Source organism: Camelus ferus, chromosome 15 (genome assembly GCF_009834535.1).
Source record: "Camelus ferus isolate YT-003-E chromosome 15, BCGSAC_Cfer_1.0, whole genome shotgun sequence".
NCBI classification, from domain to species: domain Eukaryota; kingdom Metazoa; phylum Chordata; class Mammalia; order Artiodactyla; family Camelidae; genus Camelus; species Camelus ferus.
In genome coordinates this window covers 18,866,182-18,887,099 of record NC_045710.1, presented here as the reverse complement: position 1 = coordinate 18,887,099, position 20,918 = coordinate 18,866,182, and the positions used below count along the sequence as shown (strand labels likewise).

Here is a 20,918-nt window from a genome sequence, read left to right as displayed (position 1 = left end):
GTTTTGAATTCTCAAGGCACTCTGAGACTTCTATGAGAAACTTTGTGCTTTAAGTTTTATGATATAAGCATGTTAGCATCTTCTGGATCACCTGGATTATCATTTTACATTTTGGGTTGATCTAGAGGTTATGTTTAAGTTTACAATTTAACTGGTGTCACATACTACTACGGAGTTAGCATTTAACTTAAAGCAATGTTGCCCAGCCTGGGTAGGGGGAGCGGTGTGTCCCTTAAATCCCTTGGGATCTGCAGGTATGTCTCAGTGATACAAAATTACTCATGCTTGAAAAACAGTAGTTTAAACCACCTGTTTTCTTCTTTCTCTTATGAGAGGTAACTGGAAAGAAGTTCAAGAGGGGCTAATAGAAACAGACAAAAAGGGTTTTAAAAAATGACAAGTATTTGTTATTTTCAATGTTTGATTAATTTGAGGGACAAGAAAATGTAAGTAATCTAACTTTAATTATAAAAATCTATTATTTTTTGAAAGAAGGCAACAGTAATACTGGGATATAATTGTGAATATGTATAGGACTTACCAAATGCTTAGAATTAGTTGTTTTCTATGCACAACAAACCAGCTCCATGCCTTTATCCCTTGTTGTTGAGGAACTTGCTATATATTCTAGAGACCCTTTATTCATTTAGGCCAGCCCCTAAAGTACATATTCAGAAGCTGCTTCTGCTACCATGTTTGATTGGTCAGATTTCCAAAGCTCAAGACAGACTCAGAAAAGTCAATCTGTTAATACAATGTTTTGGGGTATTTTCACTTAAATTTTTTTTTCGCTATCAAAGCATGAAAACTTAGCATACTCATAAGTGTAACACAGTGGTTTTGGGGAAAATAGAAATGGAGTAAGGAGAGGATAATCTTCATATTCTTTGCCTCTTTCCCACCTCTTTTCTTAAGATCCCTTAATATCTTCATTTTTCCTGAGACACCACTGCCCTCCCAGTGCCTTACTTTTTCCTAGAATCATATTTTCTTTCCCACTTTTTTTCCTCAAGTTTTCTCCCACTTTGTTTCAGGCCATCTCTCTCTCTCTCTTTTTTTTGTGAACATAATGTTATTTTCATTCCATATTTACCTTGTATATGTATATATATTTAATAAATAGTAGACATTTGTTTGAGTAATAATACAACATTTATGCAAGCTTGGCATTTTATACTCAGCTCCCCTTAGCCTTAAAGCAATCTGGAAAAGAAGATGCTGTATGTCTGCTTTATAGATGAGGAACTGTTAAATTGAGTCTGAGAGAGAATAAGTAACTTGTGAAAAAACCACATAGGTAATATGTATCAAAACTCGTGCTTTTTTTTTTTTTTTTTTTTAACAATGTCATATTCCATTCTTAGAGGAATGAAGGGGTCAGGGCTGAGTAATTTCATGCTCCCTTTACACTGTCTTGGTCAGAGATCGGATCCAGGTTCATGATGACCAACAGGCTTAATTACCATCTTCTACCCTTATAGTCTAATTTAGGGCCAATATTTTCAATGTTTGTATACCTAGTTGTCACCTTAACCCAACCTATCATTTCCTCCCAAAAGTAGCATGTACCTTGCCCTTACCCCCTCCAATACACCATTTTCTGTTAACAACTCCACCAATTTTTGTAATTCTGGGTCAAACTTTGGTGACATTTATTCAACAAGTATTTAAATGCTATTGAACACTGTGCTAGGGATGCTGGAGTATACAATGGTAAGTCTGCCAGAGTTTCCACCTTCCTAAAGGCTTATAGTCTAACAGGAAACAAACAAATGGGGACCCAAACCAGTGTAGGGATATTAGAGAAGACTTCCTCAAGGAAGTAATGATGAAGGTAGCTGGGTGGGAAGGTGTTTTCCATGGGTGAAAGCATAGGAAGAGAAAGCATGGCTTTGGAGGAACCCAAAGACATATTGCTGAAGCACCGAGTTGTAGAAATGGAGAGAAAATGGGAGAGACATGCAAGAATTGGTTAAAGCATGAAGGGTCTGGTAAACTGTGTTAAGGAATTTGTATTGTCTGAAGAGCAAGAGAAAGCCATGATTAGTTTTGTATTTTAAAATAATCAATCTGCTTAACCTTTGAGAATTTTCCCTTTCCTTTCCAATTTATTCCTAAATCCTGTCAATTTCTTATTGCCTAATTTGTTCCTTTATCTGTATTCCCAGTGCCACTACCTTAATCCCAGCCCTTATCTCATGCTTAGATGAAGAGCCCTTTAACCAGACTTTTTTCTCTCCAATCTACACTGCACACAAAGACTAGACCAACAGACCCAAAATGCTACACCAGGATAACAGTGAAGTCCAAGTTCACCCATTTTGGCTCTTAAGACCATCTCTATCCTATCTAACACTACCACTTAAAATCACTTTCCAACGAGACCAGCAGCTTCCTCAAAAACCCTCCCAAATGCAGTTTGCTTTCATTCCCGCAACTGCAACCTTGTTAACATTATTTCCTTCTTCCCCTGGCAAAACGCATGCCTGGGGCATCCTGAGGACGTCAAGCCACAGCTCTCCTACTCTCTTTTGATTTCTTCTGAGTGGGTCACAGATCAAGGTCTTCATTTACTTCTGTCAAAAACACTCTCACATCCTACTCGCACAGGCCTCACAAGGCCTGGCCAGGTACTTCATCAGCTCAGAACAAATATTAGTCAACTTTAACTGAACCGTATCGGGCGGGGTTTGCGGTATCTGAAGGCGCGGTGGTGAGAGGGAGCTGACACGCTGGAGGATAGACCGGAAGCGCCAGGTCCCACACAAAAGAGCTTCAGACAAAACGCGAGACGCCGGGGTAGCGGAGCGGAGGCGAGGGACAGCAGAACAGAGGTACAATGTACAAGAAGCTTGCTGGGCCGCCGGGAGCCTGCCGCGGCCGTTGGTGGGCGTGACCGCGCCAATCTCGCGGGAGCGACGGTTGGGCGGGCCGTTGTCCCCGCGGGCGGGGCGAGTTGCTAAGGAAATGACTGCCTACAGCGCTGCGCGGCGCCGCGCCGCGCCGGCCGGGCGGGGTCTGAAGCGGCGCCGTTTCCGCTTCCGCTCCCTCTGCTCCCGTCCCGTTACCGCCTCCTGGCCCGCCTCGCGCCTTGCACCGGCACCTTGCGTCGGCCGCGCAGCCCGGCCCGCTCCTGCCACGAGCGCCCGCGGGGCTCTGGCTCCGGCGCCGGCACGGGTCACGCCTCGCTCACCTGCCCCTGAGGCCACCGGCCAGCCGCCGCCATGGGTGCCTACCTCTCCCAGCCCAACACGGTGAAGTGCTCCGGGGACGGGGTCGGCGCCTCGCGCCTGCCGCTGCCCTACGGCTTCTCCGCCATGCAAGGCTGGCGCGTTTCCATGGAGGTGAGGCGGGAGCGGCCCTTAGGCTGGCCGCTGCAGGGCGGGAACCCGACGGAGAAAGGGAGCGGGGGGATGGGGTCATCCCCCGGGAAGGGTCCGAATCGAGAGCCTGCGGCCGCAACGACAGTTTGAATAGACGACAGCGAGAGCGGGGCGTGGGGCGGGGGGAGAGGGAGCTGCCGGTGCTAGGGGACCGTGTGCCAGGGGCCAGCTTGGCGGGGAGGGCTGGGCCATGTGGGGAGAGGCACCTTCCGCCCACTGACCGACCTCCCCGTGCCTTCGCGCCATTCTCTTGTACCATCCCAGCCCTCCAGGCTCATAAACGGTGTGAGGTTTAGTGTGGGAGTATGAAAAGAGGGACTGTTTACCCAGTTATTTGGCTAGAAAGAGGCGAATAGGTGTGAATGACTGTACTTTTTTTTTTTTTTTTTTTTTAATATGTGATGTGCGAGGTCTCTGGGCAAGGAGTTTGACAGTGAAAGGAAGCCCGGACATACAGATTGTTAATACCTAGTTGCCTGGCCGTGGGCAGTGCATGTTAATTTCAGAGGTTTGCCCTGACCTCCAAGAATTGTCACTAGTTTGTATTCTCTCAGGGCCTTTTTATGGCCTTTGGAAAATTTGAATTGTGTCAATTATTATAATTACATCTTTATTTTGATTTTTTTTCTCACTCGGGATTTCTCTAAAACTTAGTAATTGTCATTTGCCTGTGCTTGTTGTAGTTTATAGTTTTCTTGATTTTCAATCATTTTATCCACTTTTTTGGGGGATCTTAACGTACAGAAAGCTGACTTTTCTTTTATAGTAAAATTCACTATGTATAAAGGGAAAATACAAAAATTCTAGATAAAAAGGAATAGTATTGGGCAAACGGATGTGAAACTACAAAGGAGAACAGAGAAAACTATGATGGGAAGGAAAGGGAGAAAGACATATGTAAGGTGCGTTTTTGTGAAGAGTATTGTGAGATCTAGGCAGAGGAGCCAGGGAAATGCTCTAATTATGGCTGGGATTGAGGGTTTATCCACTTACTAGGTGGGCTTCAGGTAACAGCCAAATACTATCTCCCTCGAGAATTTCTTCAAATCCCTCACTCCTCCCTGTGGTTAGCTCTGGAATGACAGTATAAGCTTAAATGGTTTGTCCTCAGACTCAGATTTCACACCCACAGCAGACTTTTATCATTAGATGTAAAATTTCAAGAATGGAGAAGATCCTATAGTTCATCTCACCAAGTTTGGCTCCCAAGTTTTACATCTCAGAAATTGAGGCCTGGAGGGGTTAGGATACTTGTGACTTGGAAAGAATCTGTAGGATGAAAATTGTTCAGGACACATGTTGAACACTGTTCTCATCTGTGTCAACCTGAGGTGAAGCATCCATATTTCACTGTGGTGTCCAGTATAGAGCTTACTGGGTGCTTGGTAAATGTGATGTCTGACTGGGAGAAATATCTGGATATAGCTTCCTAAGGAAAGCCATAATGTAAGGCTGGGGTTTGGGTTTTTAGGTAATTTAGAGATTCCATTTCTATGGCATTTTCTGTTAAAATTGTAAGATTTGAGGTGACTGTCTCATCTCACAGTAAGGCTTTTCCTTTAGGTTTCTCATTCCATATTTTCCACTTTCCTCTGCTGTGGTTTTTCTATTTTATTTCCCCATTTCTTTGGTACTCTTTCTAGTTTTCTTTATGAATTGAGTTGCCTGGATATTCAATTTTCCAAGTCGTCGTTTGCTCAGTGATTCTGTACTGTTTGCTTCTTGTCTGCAGGACACTTCCCTTTATTTTTGGTTTTTCCTCTGGTAATTAGAACATGATTGTTTTCATCAGGGGCTGTTTGGTTTGTACAGCTCTTGCTAGGCTATTTCTTAGATCCTTATCTTCCTCCTGAGAGATAACCACTTAGGGTTTTAAAATCTTATGTGGACTCTGAATTTACCTTTGTTTGAATAGTTAAATGTACCTAATCAAATCCTCTTGAAGTCTTGTTTGGGATCCTGTTCTGCTGCGCAAATACTTTTCCTTCTGGCTTTGTTTCCTTTCTCCCTAAAGTATAACAGTTTATTTCCTATGGCAAGAAAATAACTGACTTCTAGCTCTTGAGTGAATCTTATCTTTTCAGAAAATGTACTCCTGTTCCTCTTAACCTTTAGGGCTTTAATTCCACCAACTTATTAATTTTATTGACCTTATTTGCTTGATCCTAATGATTCAGTTGAGGTAAGTTTATCACGCTGGTACACATTATAAAGGCTGCTAAAATCCTGACTGATGCATAGATTCAGCCTTAGAGAGCACTGTTTTATCCCTTCTCTTGAGGCAAGGGTGACAACTATCAATAGCTGGCATTTTATACTTTCTGCCTCTCCAGCCCCTCTTGCTGTGGAACCTCAGGGTGTTTTGAGGAGGGGTAATCAAAATTCCACAGTTGATGTTCCCTTCTCTTCCTTCTCCATGATTTGGAGGGACCCTCAAGCTGGTTGAGGTATATATTTTGGGGGTTAACAGGTAGGTTGTGGAAGGGTGCCTGAGAAATACATATGGAAAGGCTCTAAGATTTTGGTGGCTAATGAGAAGTCCAATTTGAAAACAGTTTTAGTTGATGTAGTTTTAAAGGGACTAGGGTACTTTTAGTTTTTGATTATGAGGTTCTATGGAAGTGCTTCCTATGAGGAGTTAGGATTTTTTTCTATGAAGTTTTTTTTTTTTTGTATATTTGTCCCCTTTTAAAGGCAGCATCAATACCTAGAGTAATTTTGAGTAGGCTAGCTGTTTATTGCCACATAGAAGCTTGCTTATGAATGGTCAGAGGGTCATCTAGAATTAAGTATGGATAATGCTGAGCAGAAAGTTCTTAAGATACATGCATGACAGTTTCAATCATTATATTAATAGGGGAAATAGAAAATGAGGTATCACAAACGTGCTGTGGGGTTCCACTTGAGACAGGGCATCCGAGGCTGAAGAGCATGTATTGTCTGATCCTCAGCTTAGTGTCTCATCTCTGTAGCTTAAAGAACTTTTTGCTTGCTGAACCAGATCAGAAATCCTTTGTCTAGGATGTAGTTAAGCAACTTTCATAAAAGGATATCATTTGATTAGCATGCAGTACCTATTTTTCACAATTCAAAGGTAGTATGAAATGATATCAAATGTATGTCCATGAGTATGGAGAAATTGTTTTCTACTGTACTACTCCTTTATAAATTTTCAAGGAGTTACAATCAGAACTTATTTCTCAAGATTTCAAGAATATTTTACTTAAATTATTTCCATTGCTCAATCCCCTAGCAGTTGTTAATGCTACTTCTCAACCCCTGACTCTCTGTTGGGTTATCATCTTGGAATTGTACTTTGGGAAGTAAGGGCTTGAATCTGAGTGTAGAAGTTTAACTTTAATTTATCAGTAGTTCTTGCCATTGTGTACCTGCCATCAAAATTGTGCAGTCTGGAGGCACAAATCTTTTGATCTTAGAGAATCACTGATGTTTAATGACACACTATAAACTGAATACCAATTCTAGTGGAGATGTTTTCTGTTTACCTCTAGATCTAGTTGCAAGATGGGTTATTACCAACTTTTAATCGTATATAGTAATTAAAAATGTATATACATATCCCTTTGAAAACAACTTTATTGAGATATAATTCACATACCATATCCATTTAAAGTGTACATTGTAGTCTTTAACATATTCAGAGTTGTGCAGCCATCACCACTATCAATTTTAGAATATTTTCATCACCCTCAAAAGAAACCTTGCAACTATTACCAGTCATTCCCTATACCCGCTCCTCTAACCCCTGGCTACCACTCATTTACATTATGTCTCTATGGATTTGTCTATTCTGAACATTTCATTAAAATATGTCACCTTTTATGTCTGACTGCTTTTACTAAGCATAATATTTTTAAGGGTCATCCATGTTGTATCTTGAGTCAATCAGTACTTCATTCCTTTTTATGGCTAAATAATATTTCATTATCAACCAGTACTTCATACCCTTTTATGGCTGAATCATATTCCATTGTATGCACATTTTGTTTATTCATTCATCATCTGATGATGTTTGGATTTCCATATTTTAGCTATTATGAATAATGATATTATGAATATTCATGTTCAAGTCTTTGTGTGGAAATAAGTTTTTATTTCTCTTGAGTATATACCTGAGAGTAGAATTGCTGGGTCATTTAGTGACTCCATGTTTAACGTTTTGAGGAACTGCCTATTTTCCATAGTGGTTGCAAAGTGGTAAGTGTTGTTTGTTTGTTTGTTTAATATATTCTGGACACAAGTCCCTTATCAGATGTGATTTTGCAAATATTTTCTCCCATTCTGGGGGCTGCCTTTTTGCTTTCTTGTTGGTGTCCTTTGAAGCACAAAAATTTTTTATTTTGATGAAGTCTAGTTTATCTATTAAGAGTTTTATAGTTTTGGCTTTTACATTTAGGTCTGTGGTCCATTTTGAGTTAATTTTTGTATATGGTATAAAGAAAGGATCCAACTTCATTCTTTTGCATCTGGATATCTGGTTGTCGCAGCATCATTTGTTAAAAAGCCTATTACTTTCCCTCATTGAATTATCTTGGCATCGTTGAAGATCAATTGACCATAAATATGAGAGTTTATTTCTAGACTCTTAAATTCTCTTCCACTCATCTATGTACCACACTGTCTTGGTTACTATAGCTTTGTGGTTAGTCTTGAAGTTGGGAAGTATGAGTCGTTCAGGTTTGTTCTTTTTCTTGTTCCTCCTTTTTTGGGTGCCTTGTATTTCCATATGAACTTTAGGATCAGCTTGTCAAATTCCATACAGAAGGCACCTGGGATTTTGATAAGGATCGCACTGAATTTGTAGATGAATTGATGAGTATTACAAAGTCTATAGTTTTCTTGTGATATCTGGTATCATGGTAATACTGGCCTCATAGAATGAGCTGGGAAGTATTGCCTCCTATTCTATATTTTGAAAGAGTTTGTGAAGAATTGATACTAATTCTTTAAATATTTGGTAGAACTTACCAGTGATGCCATCTGAGACTGGGCTTTTCTTTGTAGGAAGTTTGTTTATTTGTGGTAAAATGCAGATAACAAAATTTATCATCTTAACCATTTAAAACATACAGTTCGGTAGTGTTAAGTACATTCACATTGTTGTGCAACCAGTCTTCAGAACTATTTTCATCTTGCAAAACTGAAACTCTGTGCCCATTAAACAACTCCTCCACCCCTCCCCACCCCAGCCCCTGGCAACCACCATTCTACTTTCTGTCTCTATGAATTTGACTACGGTGGGTACCTCATATAAAGATAGATTTGTCTTTGTGATTGGCTTTTTTCACTTAGCATAACATCCTTAAGGTTCATCCGTGTTGTAGCGTGTGTCAGAATTTCCTTTCTTTTTAAGGCTGAATAATATTTCATTGTACGTATATACCACATTTTGTTTACCCATTCATCTTTTTTTTTAATCTTTTATTGATTTATAATCATTTTACAATGTTGTGTCAAATTCCAGTGTAGAGCACAATTTTTCAGTTATACATGAATATATATATATTCATTGTCGCATTTTTTTCTCTGTGAGCTACCATGAGATCTTGTGTATATATCCCTGTGCTATACAGTATAATCTTGTTTATCTATTCTACAATTTTGAGATCCCATCTGTCCCTTCCCACCCTGTTTACGCATTCATCTGTTGATGAACATTTAGGTTGTTTCTACTTTTTGGCTATTGTGAATAGAGCTGTTATGAATGTGGATGTATAAATATCTCTTTGAAACCCTGCTGGGAGGTTGAAGATCAGGGAGTCTGGAGGGGGCCCACTTCCTGGTTCATAGATGGCTGTGTTGATCTAGCTGTGTCCTCACAAGGCAAAGGAGCAATCTGAGGTCTCTTACAGTGGCACTAATCTCATTCATGAAGGCTCCTCCCTCACGACCTAATTACCTCCCAAAGGCCCCACCTCCAAATACCTTCACATTGGGGATTAAGTTTCAACATGAGTTTTAGGTGGACACAAAATATTCAGTCTGTAGTACAGTGGTAATACATGCATATAAATTTAAAAGTCAGCTAGTATTACTTGACTTTTTAAAACTAAAAATGTAGCTCCTTTGCCAACCACCTTCAAAGTTTTTGGTCTTGAATTGTAAAGACTTAGATAAATTTATGTATCATAAGTCTAAATGGTTGACCAGTGACATAGGAGCCTTTGTGGATGTATTTATAACCTTAGGAGACTGACATCAGAAAGGATAACCAAGCCTTTATTAATACGGTTGTCTAGAAGGTCAGAAGGAACTGTGTGATATACAATTTAGTAAGGCAAGACCTAAGAACCCTGATTCAGGTGATCTATGTACTCTGCATCATCTCTTCCAGACCATCTCAATAGTTGTATTATGGTACATGTCTAGGTTTAGGGTAGTAAATGAAGGAGAAGTTATCCCTAAGATACTTGTTCTGAGGCAGCTGGGAACTCACCACCATAAGCAAGTGTGGAAGTCCTGCTATGTTACAGAACATAGTGTTAGGCCCCAGAGCTGTAAAGAAATTTAAGACAGTCTGTCTTCATACTGTTTTAGACTTAGGACTCCCCTTTCCCCTATGGGATGTTGGATTACAATACAAGATAGCATATGCTGAGGGCCAAGTTATTGGTAGAGGCAATAAATATTAAAACAGTTTAGAGTGGGGAATGATCACAGTATTAGTATGATTAAGAAAGATCTCTTGGAGGTGGTGAAACCTTAAGGAAATAATATAAATAAATGGGGAGGAGGAGAGTGGGAGAAGAAAAAAATATTAGAAGAAAAGCGGGTAAGATTGAGGCAGGCACACTTACAACTTTGCTGGGGTAGGGTGGTCAGTGTTGAGTGGAGTAGTGTCTTTCAGGGAGTGGTATCAGGTTATAGAGATGGGTAGGAATGTTGATTGAGTGCCTTAAATTGCCAATAAGTTGTATGGAATTACTCTAACAGTAGCAGTAGAATCCATTGAAGGGCATAGCAATAAGATATTATATTAGGGAGATTAATCTGGCAGCTAGATGTATGTTGGTTAGATTATAGAGGGCAAAGAGTAGAGACAGGAGAGGAGTTAAAATCCTATTTAGAGTAAAGTAGTCCAGGATCATAGTTATGAGGGAAAACTCAGCAGGACTCAGTGATGGGTGATGGAAGACAGCCCAGAAATCAAGGAGGACTGGTATTAGGTGTTGCCTGGGAGAGTTAAGATTCCATTGACAGAAATAAAACCTGTAGGGGAAGCTCTGATTTTTTTGGAGACAGCTGAGTTCCTGTTTACATATGTTAAGTTTGAGGTGGAGAAGGGACATCCTGTAGAAATAGGCATTTGGAGGTATAAAACTACAGTTCTTCACAGAACGCAAGAGAACTTTCAAGAAAGCTGACATGATTGGTGCTGTTTAGTACCAATTTATACAACGGTTGGGGAGAGTGAAGCCTGCAAAATGGCTGTTTGGATTGTTGTTATGGTTATTGCCTGCTCTGTGAAGTATGATCTTGGAGGAAAAGTGTTTGAGATTAGGAGTTTAGAGGAAATGTTAATCTGGGAAGAGAGGAGAAATACTACTTTTGAGGCAGAAGTGAAGGAGAGGTTAGATAAAGCTATGGAGAAATTTTGAGTTAGAATAGGGAAGATGAGGTAGATCTTAAAATATGAGCTTGATCTAAGTAAAGTAGGAGGTTAGGTTAGCTCATCTGAGTGAAAGAATAATAGCTTTGAGAACTTGAATAGTGTGGGAAACGTTGTGACTGGTTGTGGCTAATATATTTAAGAGTCAATGCAGAATAGAGAAAAAAATGCTAAATGGAAGTAGTGACTACAATCAACATGATTTCATGACATTTTATGTCTAGTAATACTTAGTAGCTCTGATTCAAGGGTAAAGAAAGCAATTGGTCAGGTTATACAAGGTTGGATGAGTTTTTCTAGATTGCTGAGAGACAGTGTTAAAATACTTAGCTCTGGCTCAGAAAGGGTCAGAAAGACAGACAAGGGTAAAGGTAGGGAGGCTATGATCCAAGATATAAGAGGGAAATTGAAGTACTTAGAAAAGGTAGAGCAGTTCCAGTGATACAGATCCAAAGCCTCACCAAGAGGTGGAGGAAAAATGTAATGTGGAGTAGTTCTGGGAACTGAGACTTCAAGGCATAAGGTGAATCTTTATTCTGGGCATTCCTCTTTGAGAAAAAGGAGAGAGAAGGAAAATGTGAACCAGTGCTTAATTTCAGAGCAGAATATATATACTTATATAACATTCCAGTTTACAAAGAAGTTTTACATTTTACATCATCCTTTCAACAGTCCTGTGATGATGTTAGTAATGTAGCTACTCTTATTCTGTATATTAGAGGGTAAAACAGAGGCAAACCAAGAGATAGCTGACCAGAGATCACACAGTGTATGGTAGTTTGGCAGTGTAAGGATAATTCATAGGTTTGTTGTGTTGTGGTCATTATTCAAAATGGAACAATACAGCTAGCTGTACAAAAATAAAAATCTTGAAAAGTAGGAAATAATTATTACCCAAATCTCACTCTCCACTAAATGTGATATGTGATTTTCCAGACTTCTAACATATACATACAGATTTTTTTATTTTTCGCTTTTTATCACTTAATATATTGTGAATTCATTTCCAAATGAACCCATATTCATCATTTCTAACAGCTGTGTATTCCATTGGAGAGATGTACTGTCTGTAATCCAATCTATCCATGGAAATTTAGATGGTTATAATTGTTTTTTATTATAAATAAGTCTGTAATGGACATTCTTTTTTCTTTTTTTTTTGTAATGAACAGTCTTTCATATCTTTGTATCCTTGTGCTATTACTCTCATTAAATAAACTTTTTGGAAGTCAAATTACTAGATTAAAAGATATACACATTTGAAATTTTGATACATACTACCAAGTTGTCCTCTGGGAAACTACTAATTTATATTCCTGTTCATCAAAATGTGAGAATGTTTTTATTTTCACTCTTATTACTACTGGGTATTGTTAATCTTTTTCATCATTCTAATTTACACAAAAGGATAATTCCTTGTTTTTTTATGTTCATTTCTTTGATTACTATTGAGGTTAAGTATTTTTTCATATATTCACTAAGGCTAGATCTTCTGTTTCAAAATCACATGGTCTTGTGAGGAATAGATGAGAAAGTCAAAAAGTTTTTTTGAATAGAGGTGTAGGTTCAAAAGAAATGGTACAGCTGTGGTTTAGAATGGCATTGCAGGGCAAAGAAAGACCAGTTGATTCTCTTGTTCCACTGGGAAGTAGTCGACAGGAAGGCTCCTCCTCTCTCCTTTACCAAAAAGGTAGAATTAGTTGGACCAGCATCTCAAATTTTGGTGTATATTGAGTCTTTTAAAAAATATTTAAATTACATTTGAAAAAGCTAAGCATTCCCATGGGTGTCCAGCTCCGATCCGTCTGTCTGTATCCTCATGCCCTCCCACAGTTTACTGCTTTTATTACTTTTCTGTGTATCTTTGTATCTATTCCAATGCTCTCTTACACGAAAAGCAGCTTACTAAATATATTACTGGGTACTTTGCTTGCTTTATTTAACAAAATATCTTGGAAATCTTCCTTTTTTTTTTTTAAGGAAGGCAGTATTTGTGGAACTCCAATATTCACTAAAATGATTTTAATTTAATGTTACTTAAATGTGTGCAAACATAGGACTGAACATAAATTCCATGCCAACAAGTCAAACTGCAAAATCAACAGAATTAAAATCAACATTAATGTGACACAACTGTTTTGCTGAAACTGATTAGATACTCACAGCATGACCTAGGTAGTGACTGCTAAGACAGTTTCTTATGGGTTTGGCATGCCTGTATTGAGCTGTGTCCTATGCCGATTCCCCAACTGCTTTTCTGTCATCCAGCTCAGTCCTCCTCACTTCGTTCTACTTTTTCTTTATTCCACAGCACTACCATTTTTCTATGTGAATTATACCATCATTCTGTATGATTTACCTATTTATTGTGTTTATTGTCTACATCCCTCACTAGAATGTTTTTTATGAAGCACATGTCTCTATTTTGTTCACTGATATATCCTGAGCACCCAGAATAAATACCAGCATATAATGGATACTCAAATATTTGATGAATGAGTAAATGAACAGATGAATTCTTAGGCACATTCAAGTCTGAGAACCACTGGTAGAGGATGCTGGGGCAAAGGACGATCATAAAAGAAAAGAAGGTGCTAAGATGTTGATGAGAGGAAAGGAAGGCACAGAAGAGGGAAGGGATGTCAGCATGGCTGGTTGTGGAGTGGTTGGAAAAAGGAGAAAGGGAGATGACCTTTGGTATGTGGTGCTCTCTAGATCCTGAGGATGAGGCTAAGAGGTAGTTGGTGATGATGGTCTTAGGCCATCAAGGGCCTTCTGTGGAAGCTTACTAGCTTTGGGGGCACTTTCTCCTTGAGACAGAGGGAGATACAAAGATAGCTTTTTTTTTTTTTTTTTTTTTTAATGAAGTCCAATGTGCTATCCATTGTGCTATGGAGCCACCTTTTTTTTTTTTTAACTAGAGGTTAGGACTTAGAGCTTGCCTATTTATTTGCATTCTTTTATTGAAGTATAGTCAAGGAAGTAATGTGTCAATTTCTGGTGTACAGCATAATGTTTTAGTCATACGTATACAGATATTCGTTTTCATATTTTTATTATAGGTTGCTACAAGATATTGACTATTGTTCCTTGTGCTATATAGTAGAAACTTGTTGTTTATCTATTTTATATATAGTAGTATCTGCAGATTTCAACTCCCAACTTATCCCTTCCCACCCCTCAAAGGTAGCTTCTTTTAAATGCTCTCCTTCCATACCTTAAAATAACTAAGTTCTTTTCTAGACTTGTATAATGATGGCATAGTCTTATTTAGGGACAACAGAACTATTGCACTCAAATCTCTTATCAATATAATTAGAAAATTTTAAATGCTAATACCTGAAAGACCAAGAAGAACTATTAACTTTACATAGGGATACTTAATCAAAGTAAATAGCTAATTATATCCTTTTTGTCTGTAGAGAGTACTTGAAGGTGGGGTAGTTTTCCAAGATGAGGCAGAGTAAGCTGTGGTACCCTTTTAACTAGGTCTGATGGTCTTGGCTGAACTTTGGCTTAGCCTGGAACATTAGTTTAGGGTGGCAGAGTTTTATTATTAGAAGAATTTGATCAAACACAGCCTTCCAAACAAAATGTTGATGTGGCAGGACCATTGCATATTTCTCCTCAGGTGTGCTGTGCCTTCAGAGTTGAATGAAGTCTCAGTTCCAGGTGGGGGTAGAAGGTGGGAAGGCTGATTACATGGGGCACTGTAAATTCCAGTTAACAAGTACTAAACAGTGTAGTTTAAATAACTATTTGTTGGAAGGATATTTGTTCTCCTGTAGATGTATCCTCCACCTAGCCTAGGGGTAACTTCTTAAGTGAGTTAAACTTTAAGAGAAAATGGGAATTAATTGTTTAGATGGTGCTTTTTGTTGGGGAGAGGGGGTGTAATTAGTGTATATCTTTTCAAATTTCTAGTGCTTTCACTCAGGCTGTCTTAGGACTCTAGAAACTTTTCAGGTTGGTGATGCCCTCTGTCACTTTTTGCTATCTTCCCTAACATTTTCTTCCTTGAAGTTCACTGATTCATAGAATGGGTCTGGAAGTGACTTTAAAGATCCTTTATTCTGGTTCTTCCCATAGTTGCCACAAATCCAAAAGGGTCAGGTCTAGAGTTCCAACATCCAAACATTCTGCCATCTGGACTGAGATCTCCTAGGCTGAGGCTGCTAGACTGCAGAGGTAGTGACCTGATTCATCTCTCTCTCTCCCTTCTTCCCTTCCTCCTTTTCCTTTTTTCCCCTCCCTTCCCTCCCTTGCCCCCCTTCCTTTCTTGTTCCCCTGTACTGTTCTCATTTTATCATCCCATCTTCCTTTCTTATTTCTAGGCCATGTGGGGCAGCCAGGGAAGGGTTAGTGAGATTAAGGTATGAAGGTGATCCTTATGACCTGAATGCACAAGGAAGAATATCCTTTGACTCTCAGAAATGCTGATCATGCTCTTCTTTTTCCTAGGATGCTCACAACTGTATTCCTGAGCTGGACAGTGAGACAGCCATGTTTTCTGTCTATGACGGACATGGAGGTAATTTTAGCAGATCATATTGGTAATATTTTAGGAACCTCCCCTCCCCCCAAATTTCAGGTCCTTTGTTCTTTTATTTTCTAGGGTTCTGGTCCTCAGATATCATTTCCTGCCTGGTGCTGTTTTTCTGTTCTGCCATTCTTTCTTCCCAGTAGGGTATTGTATTAGTAGGCCTTGGTTTAGTCTAAGAAGCTTCTTCCTACATTAGCATTTAACTTTATTTCACTGAAAACTAAGTATACAGGTGAGAAGAGCCAAGGGATGTATTAGCATGGCCCTGAGAGATGTGATGGTGAAATCCATTTTCTGGGTCAGAACTTCCCAAAACATTGTCTTTCAAATAGGTTTCAGTTGTGCTAAGATATTTTATCTCCCCAACCCTTGGAATTCACTCTAATATGGTATATTGATACTATATCACTTTCTATGTGTGAGAAGCAGTGCTCTCTGGGTGACCTTACCTTTCTTCTAGGGGAGGAAGTTGCCTTGTACTGTGCCAAATATCTTCCTGATATCATCAAAGATCAGAAGGCCTACAAAGAAGGCAAGCTACAGAAGGTCTGTCTTCCCACACTGTTCATTCTCCACTTCTCTAGACTTTCCCTTGTTTTCCAGTCCTTGGCTTTTCCTTTTTCATTGCCACCTAGCTTCTCCTTACTGTACTTCCTCTTAAAGAATTCTGTGCCTAAAATGAGTTACTCCCACCTGGGCCTTTTTAGAGCTGCCTTATTGATTCCCAAGTCTCTGAGCTGTTTTTTATTTACCTATGAGTGTTTCGTAGTGTGGCAGATCATTCTCTAATTTGCATCCCATCCTTGTGCTCAGGATTGTATTTAGGCAATTGATTTTGTACTCCTATGTAATTTTTCCTACACTTGCCTCATATTATTTTGCGTATATTCAGGCTTTGGAAGATGCCTTCTTGGCTATCGATGCCAAACTAACGACTGAGGAAGTCATTAAGGAGCTGGCACAGATTGCAGGACGACCTACTGAGGATGAGGATGAAAAAGAAAAAGTAGCTGATGAGGATGATGGTGAGTGTGGTGTCCCTTGTTTGAGAGGAAATCAGCATACTAAAGAACTATTCTATTTTTAGTTAAGCAGTAAAAAATTTTTTTCTTTAAAAAATTTTTTTTAACACTTTTATTGTGGTATGGTTTCTGTACAGTAAACTACACATTTCAAATGTTAAAGAACTATTCTTTAATATATATTGTTTATGTGCCAATACTGAGAGAAGATGGTTTCCTAGGGACCTGGGAAGTCCTCATGTACTACACGTGGTTATGAAAAGGAGAGAGAGAATTAACCTTTGTTGAGTGCATAGTGTAGTTGTGAGCATTTCTGTATACATTATCTTTTGTCTTTGTGATTGATCTTTCTGGTTCCTGTTAATGTTTACGTGATCTTTTTTCAAGACTGTATGCGCCAATACCCATAGCCGTCAGTCGTTAAGCCTGGGCCATAGGCCTGGACTAGTACTGTGGACTTCCTGGGTCCTCAGCCAGAGTAGGATTTCCACCTTACCAATAAAAAAATGAGAAGTGATAGGGAACATGTAGTAACTAGTGTTCCTTTGACTAAGAAGAGGGGTGAAAGACAAAGACCCAAGGAAGTCTCTGGAGGCTGATATGGCTTGAGAAGGAAGCAAAAGGGTATTCTTCTGAGATTTGATAAATGAGAGGAGGCTTAGGAGTGGGAGGTGGTGGGAAGTTGGAACTCAGGTCTCAAGGGCTGTGGAGGTAGTGAGGGACTGATTCCATGAGGAGTCTGGCATGGGGGCGCTGATTTAGCCTCTTCCCTACAGTGGACAATGAGGAGGCTGCACTGCTGCATGAAGAGGCTACCATGACTATCGAAGAGCTGTTGACACGCTACGGGCAGAACTGTCATAAGGGTGCTCCCCACAGCAAATCTGGAGCTGGGACAGGCGAGGAACCAGGTTCTCAGGGTCTCAACGGAGAGGCAGGACCTGAGGACCCATCTAGGGAAACTTCTTCAGAGGAAAATGGCCCCACAGCCAAGGCTCACATGGGCCTTTCCTCCAACTTGGAACGTGGGACTGAGGCAGGCCAAGGTGGTGAGCCTGGCACTCCCACTGGTGAGGCCGGGCCTTCCTGCTCTTCAGCCTCTGACAAGCTGCCTCGAGTTGCTAAGTCCAAGTTCTTTGAGGACAGTGAGGATGAGTCAGATGAGGCAGAGGAGGAAGAGGAAGACAGCGAGGTAAGGACCTGTTACGGGCAGATAGATGTTGAAGTTGTAGAGGAGGACTTGTTGGGTTGCCCTCTATAGCTTTGTACTCTTTTCTGTCTTTTATTTTGACGTCATCCCCCAACTATATTCTAAGCTTTTCTTGAAGTCATTATCTCCATCAACACAGGTACCATTAGCCCTCTTAACCTCTTCCTTTGTTCATATTATAACAAATAGATCTAGTTCTGGCCTTTCAGAGTCTGTATCCTAGATAGAAAGCAAGAAGATGATGGTTGTTACTTTGGATATTTGGGTGTTTCTTTATGTGGGCAGTTTATTTTCGAGTCCTGTTGTTTGGAAGCTGCTTTTAGCTGACAGCTCTGACTTTTCCTATGGTTTCCTGCTAGTGAATTGCTGAACCTAGTTCAGGTTGTACCATCCTAGTCCTCTCCTCCTTCCTCCACATTTTCCCATTATTATCATATATTTGCATCTTTCTGTGGTTTGAGAATCTGTGTTCAGTCAAGGCCTCTTGGTTTTGACTGTGAGTTGGGGGAGGAGGGGAAAGGGGGTCAATCCCAGTCTCAGTAGCCTGGGATCGTCTGGCAGGAATGCAGCGAGGAAGAAGATGGCTACAGCAGTGAAGAGGCAGAGAATGAGGAAGATGAGGATGACACTGAGGAGGCTGAAGAGGATGAGGAAGAAGAGGAGGAGATGATGGTGCCTGGGATGGAAGGCAAAGAAGAGGTGTGTGTGGGGAACAGGAGCAGTGAGTCTGGAAAAGCTGAGAGGCCAAATGTGAATCCTCTGATTGTGATTTTCGGGAGAGGGGTCCCCTTCCTATCTTATCACTGGAGTCATACTCATGAGGGGATTTATCCTGCAAGGGGGACCGGGTATTTCAGATAGAATTGTCTCCGAAAAGGGAGGGAATGTGCTGTAGTTTCAGAAGAGATTAAATCTATGCTCCTCTTGTCTGTTAAAGCTCTCTTGGTGGTCCTTGTGAGAGGAGAAAGCATAGGGGAATGGTTTGGGGAGCACTGATAAGGAGCTGGTGTCCAGAAGCTCCCATCATGCTCCCTTTCTTCCTTTTAAGCCTGGCTCTGACAGTGGTACAACAGCAGTGGTGGCTCTGATACGAGGGAAGCAGTTGATTGTAGCCAATGCAGGAGACTCCCGCTGTGTGGTGTCTGAGGCTGGCAAAGCTTTAGACATGTCCTATGACCACAAACCGGAGGATGAAGTGGAGCTAGCACGCATCAAGAATGCTGGTGGCAAGGTCACCATGGATGGGCGAGTCAACGGTGGCCTCAACCTCTCCAGAGCCATTGGTAAGGGCCAGGAAACTATTGGAAATACTTCCGAGGTCTTGTTCTCTGTTCCAGTCTACCTATAGTAAATTGTAACCTTCATAGCCCTTGTGTCTTTCCAGATACCTTTGTATCTACTACTTCTGCCCCTTAAACATCTGTGAAATAGGGAAGATAGGTATCATTTCTGGATGATGAAAAGTTTAGTGACTTAAGGCTCAGTAACCCAAGACAGGACTGAAAGCAGAAAAACTAGAACTCAGTTCTCCATTCCATTAAATTATGGAACTTTGTTAAGAAGGGAAGGGAGTAGCAGGGTTTGACTGGCCTTGAACACAAATCAGTGCTCAAAGTATACATCAACCAACCATTCCTTTATTTCAGGAGACCACTTCTACAAGAGAAACAAGAACTTGCCACCTGAGGAACAGATGATTTCGGCCCTTCCTGACATCAAGGTGCTGACTCTCACTGATGATCATGAATTCATGGTCATTGCCTGTGATGGCATTTGGTGAGCACCAGCAGAACACCCTAAAATTCCCTTTTTTCCCCCGCAGCATTACTTCTCTTTTAGGGCTCTTAGCTGCTCTATCATCCTTCTAGTAGCTGCATTCAGTCCCTTTTCTTAAGCTGCTCTATAATGAGATCCTAGATAGGCAGCTTGGTGTCAAGACCCCCAAGCCTAAGGCAGAGCTGAGGACATTCTCTGTGGGTGTTTACCTGGCCCTGGCCATCTGTCACCTCTATCCATACTCCCCTACTCTGCCTTGGTGGGACTAAAAAAGATTCTGACTGTTGTTTTTGACCCCAGGAATGTGATGAGCAGCCAGGAAGTTATAGACTTTATTCAATCAAAGATAAGCCAGCGTGATGAAAATGGGGAGCTTCGGTTATTGTCATCCATTGTGGAAGAGGTAAGTCCTAGGGTGGAGGAGAGAGGGTATCTGGTCTGCGTATGCAAGTTTTTCTCTTTTGACCTGAGTTAAGGCCAGAGCCTGCGAGAATCACTAATTACTGACAAATACTAAACCCTGACTAGAAAATTCCACCTTCCCTCATTTTCCCTGACTTATTCTTACGCCTCATGGACTAGCAAGTGGCTTATTTTGTGATACCTGTTGCCCATTCCCCTCCTTCTGCCACCCTGTTTCAGCAGGGCCAGCCCTCTTGTGGGACTTTAGATTCCCAGAAAGGTATTCAAACACTGAAGCTGAGCTACCCCGTCCTTTTTGTAGCTGCTGGATCAGTGCCTGGCACCAGACACTTCTGGGGACGGTACAGGGTGTGACAACATGACCTGCATCATCATTTGCTTCAAGCCCCGAAACACAGCAGAGCTTCAGCCGGAGAGTGGCAAGCGGAAACTGGAGGAGGTGCTCTCTGCTGAGGGGGCTGAAGAAAATGGCAACAGTGACAATAAGAAGAAGGCCAAGCGGGACTAGCAGTTGTCCAGACCCCTGCCCACCTAGACTGTTTTCTGAGCCCTCCGGACTGAGACTGAGTTTTGTCTTTTTCCTTTAGCCTTAGCAGTGGTTATGAGGTGTGCAGGGGGAGCTGGGGGGCTTTGCTCAGCCCATTCCAAAGAGGGCTCTCCCTCCACACAGCAACCTGGGAGCCTCTGCTGTCCTCCCCAGCCTCCTCCTTGCTCTTTGGGGCTCTTCACCGGTTCTGTGCCTGTGCTCTGTTGTGTTGGAGGGAAGGACTGGTGGTTCTGGTTTTTACTCTGTGAACTTTATTTAAGGACATTCTTTTTTATTGGCGGCTCCACGGCCCCCAGCCGCTTGCACCTGATCTGTTGTACACTTTCAATCAACACTTTTTCAGACTAAAGGCCAAAACCTAATCGTGCCCATGGTGTCCTTTTT

The 20,918-nt window shown here is 40.9% G+C and overlaps 1 protein-coding gene across 1 annotated transcript; it reads left to right on the top strand.

Annotated features, from left to right (window-relative positions):
• The first annotated feature begins 3,029 nt into the window (after positions 1–3,029).
• Positions 3,030–20,901, top strand: PPM1G (protein phosphatase, Mg2+/Mn2+ dependent 1G). Its single transcript, XM_032497243.1, has 10 exons — positions 3,030–3,344; positions 15,475–15,544; positions 16,017–16,102; positions 16,449–16,581; positions 17,355–17,770; positions 18,350–18,487; positions 18,837–19,071; positions 19,435–19,564; positions 19,865–19,967; positions 20,289–20,901. Exons 1-10 carry the CDS (start codon positions 3,225–3,227, stop codon positions 20,493–20,495), a joined length of 1,638 nt encoding a protein of 545 aa, XP_032353134.1. The 5' UTR covers positions 3,030–3,224; the 3' UTR covers positions 20,496–20,901.
• Positions 20,902–20,918: the final 17 nt, after the last annotated feature.

Bases quoted from the DNA above. Each gene is read 5' to 3' on its own strand.
- PPM1G (XM_032497243.1), top strand. From the start codon at position 3,225: ATGGGTGCCTACCTCTCCCAGCCCAACACGGTGAAGTGCTCCGGGGAC. The intron at 16,582-17,354 runs GTGAGTGTGGTG...TCTTCCCTACAG, and splicing joins AGTAGCTGATGAGGATGATG to TGGACAATGAGGAGGCTGCA. The intron at 19,968-20,288 runs GTAAGTCCTAGG...TCCTTTTTGTAG, and splicing joins TGTCATCCATTGTGGAAGAG to CTGCTGGATCAGTGCCTGGC.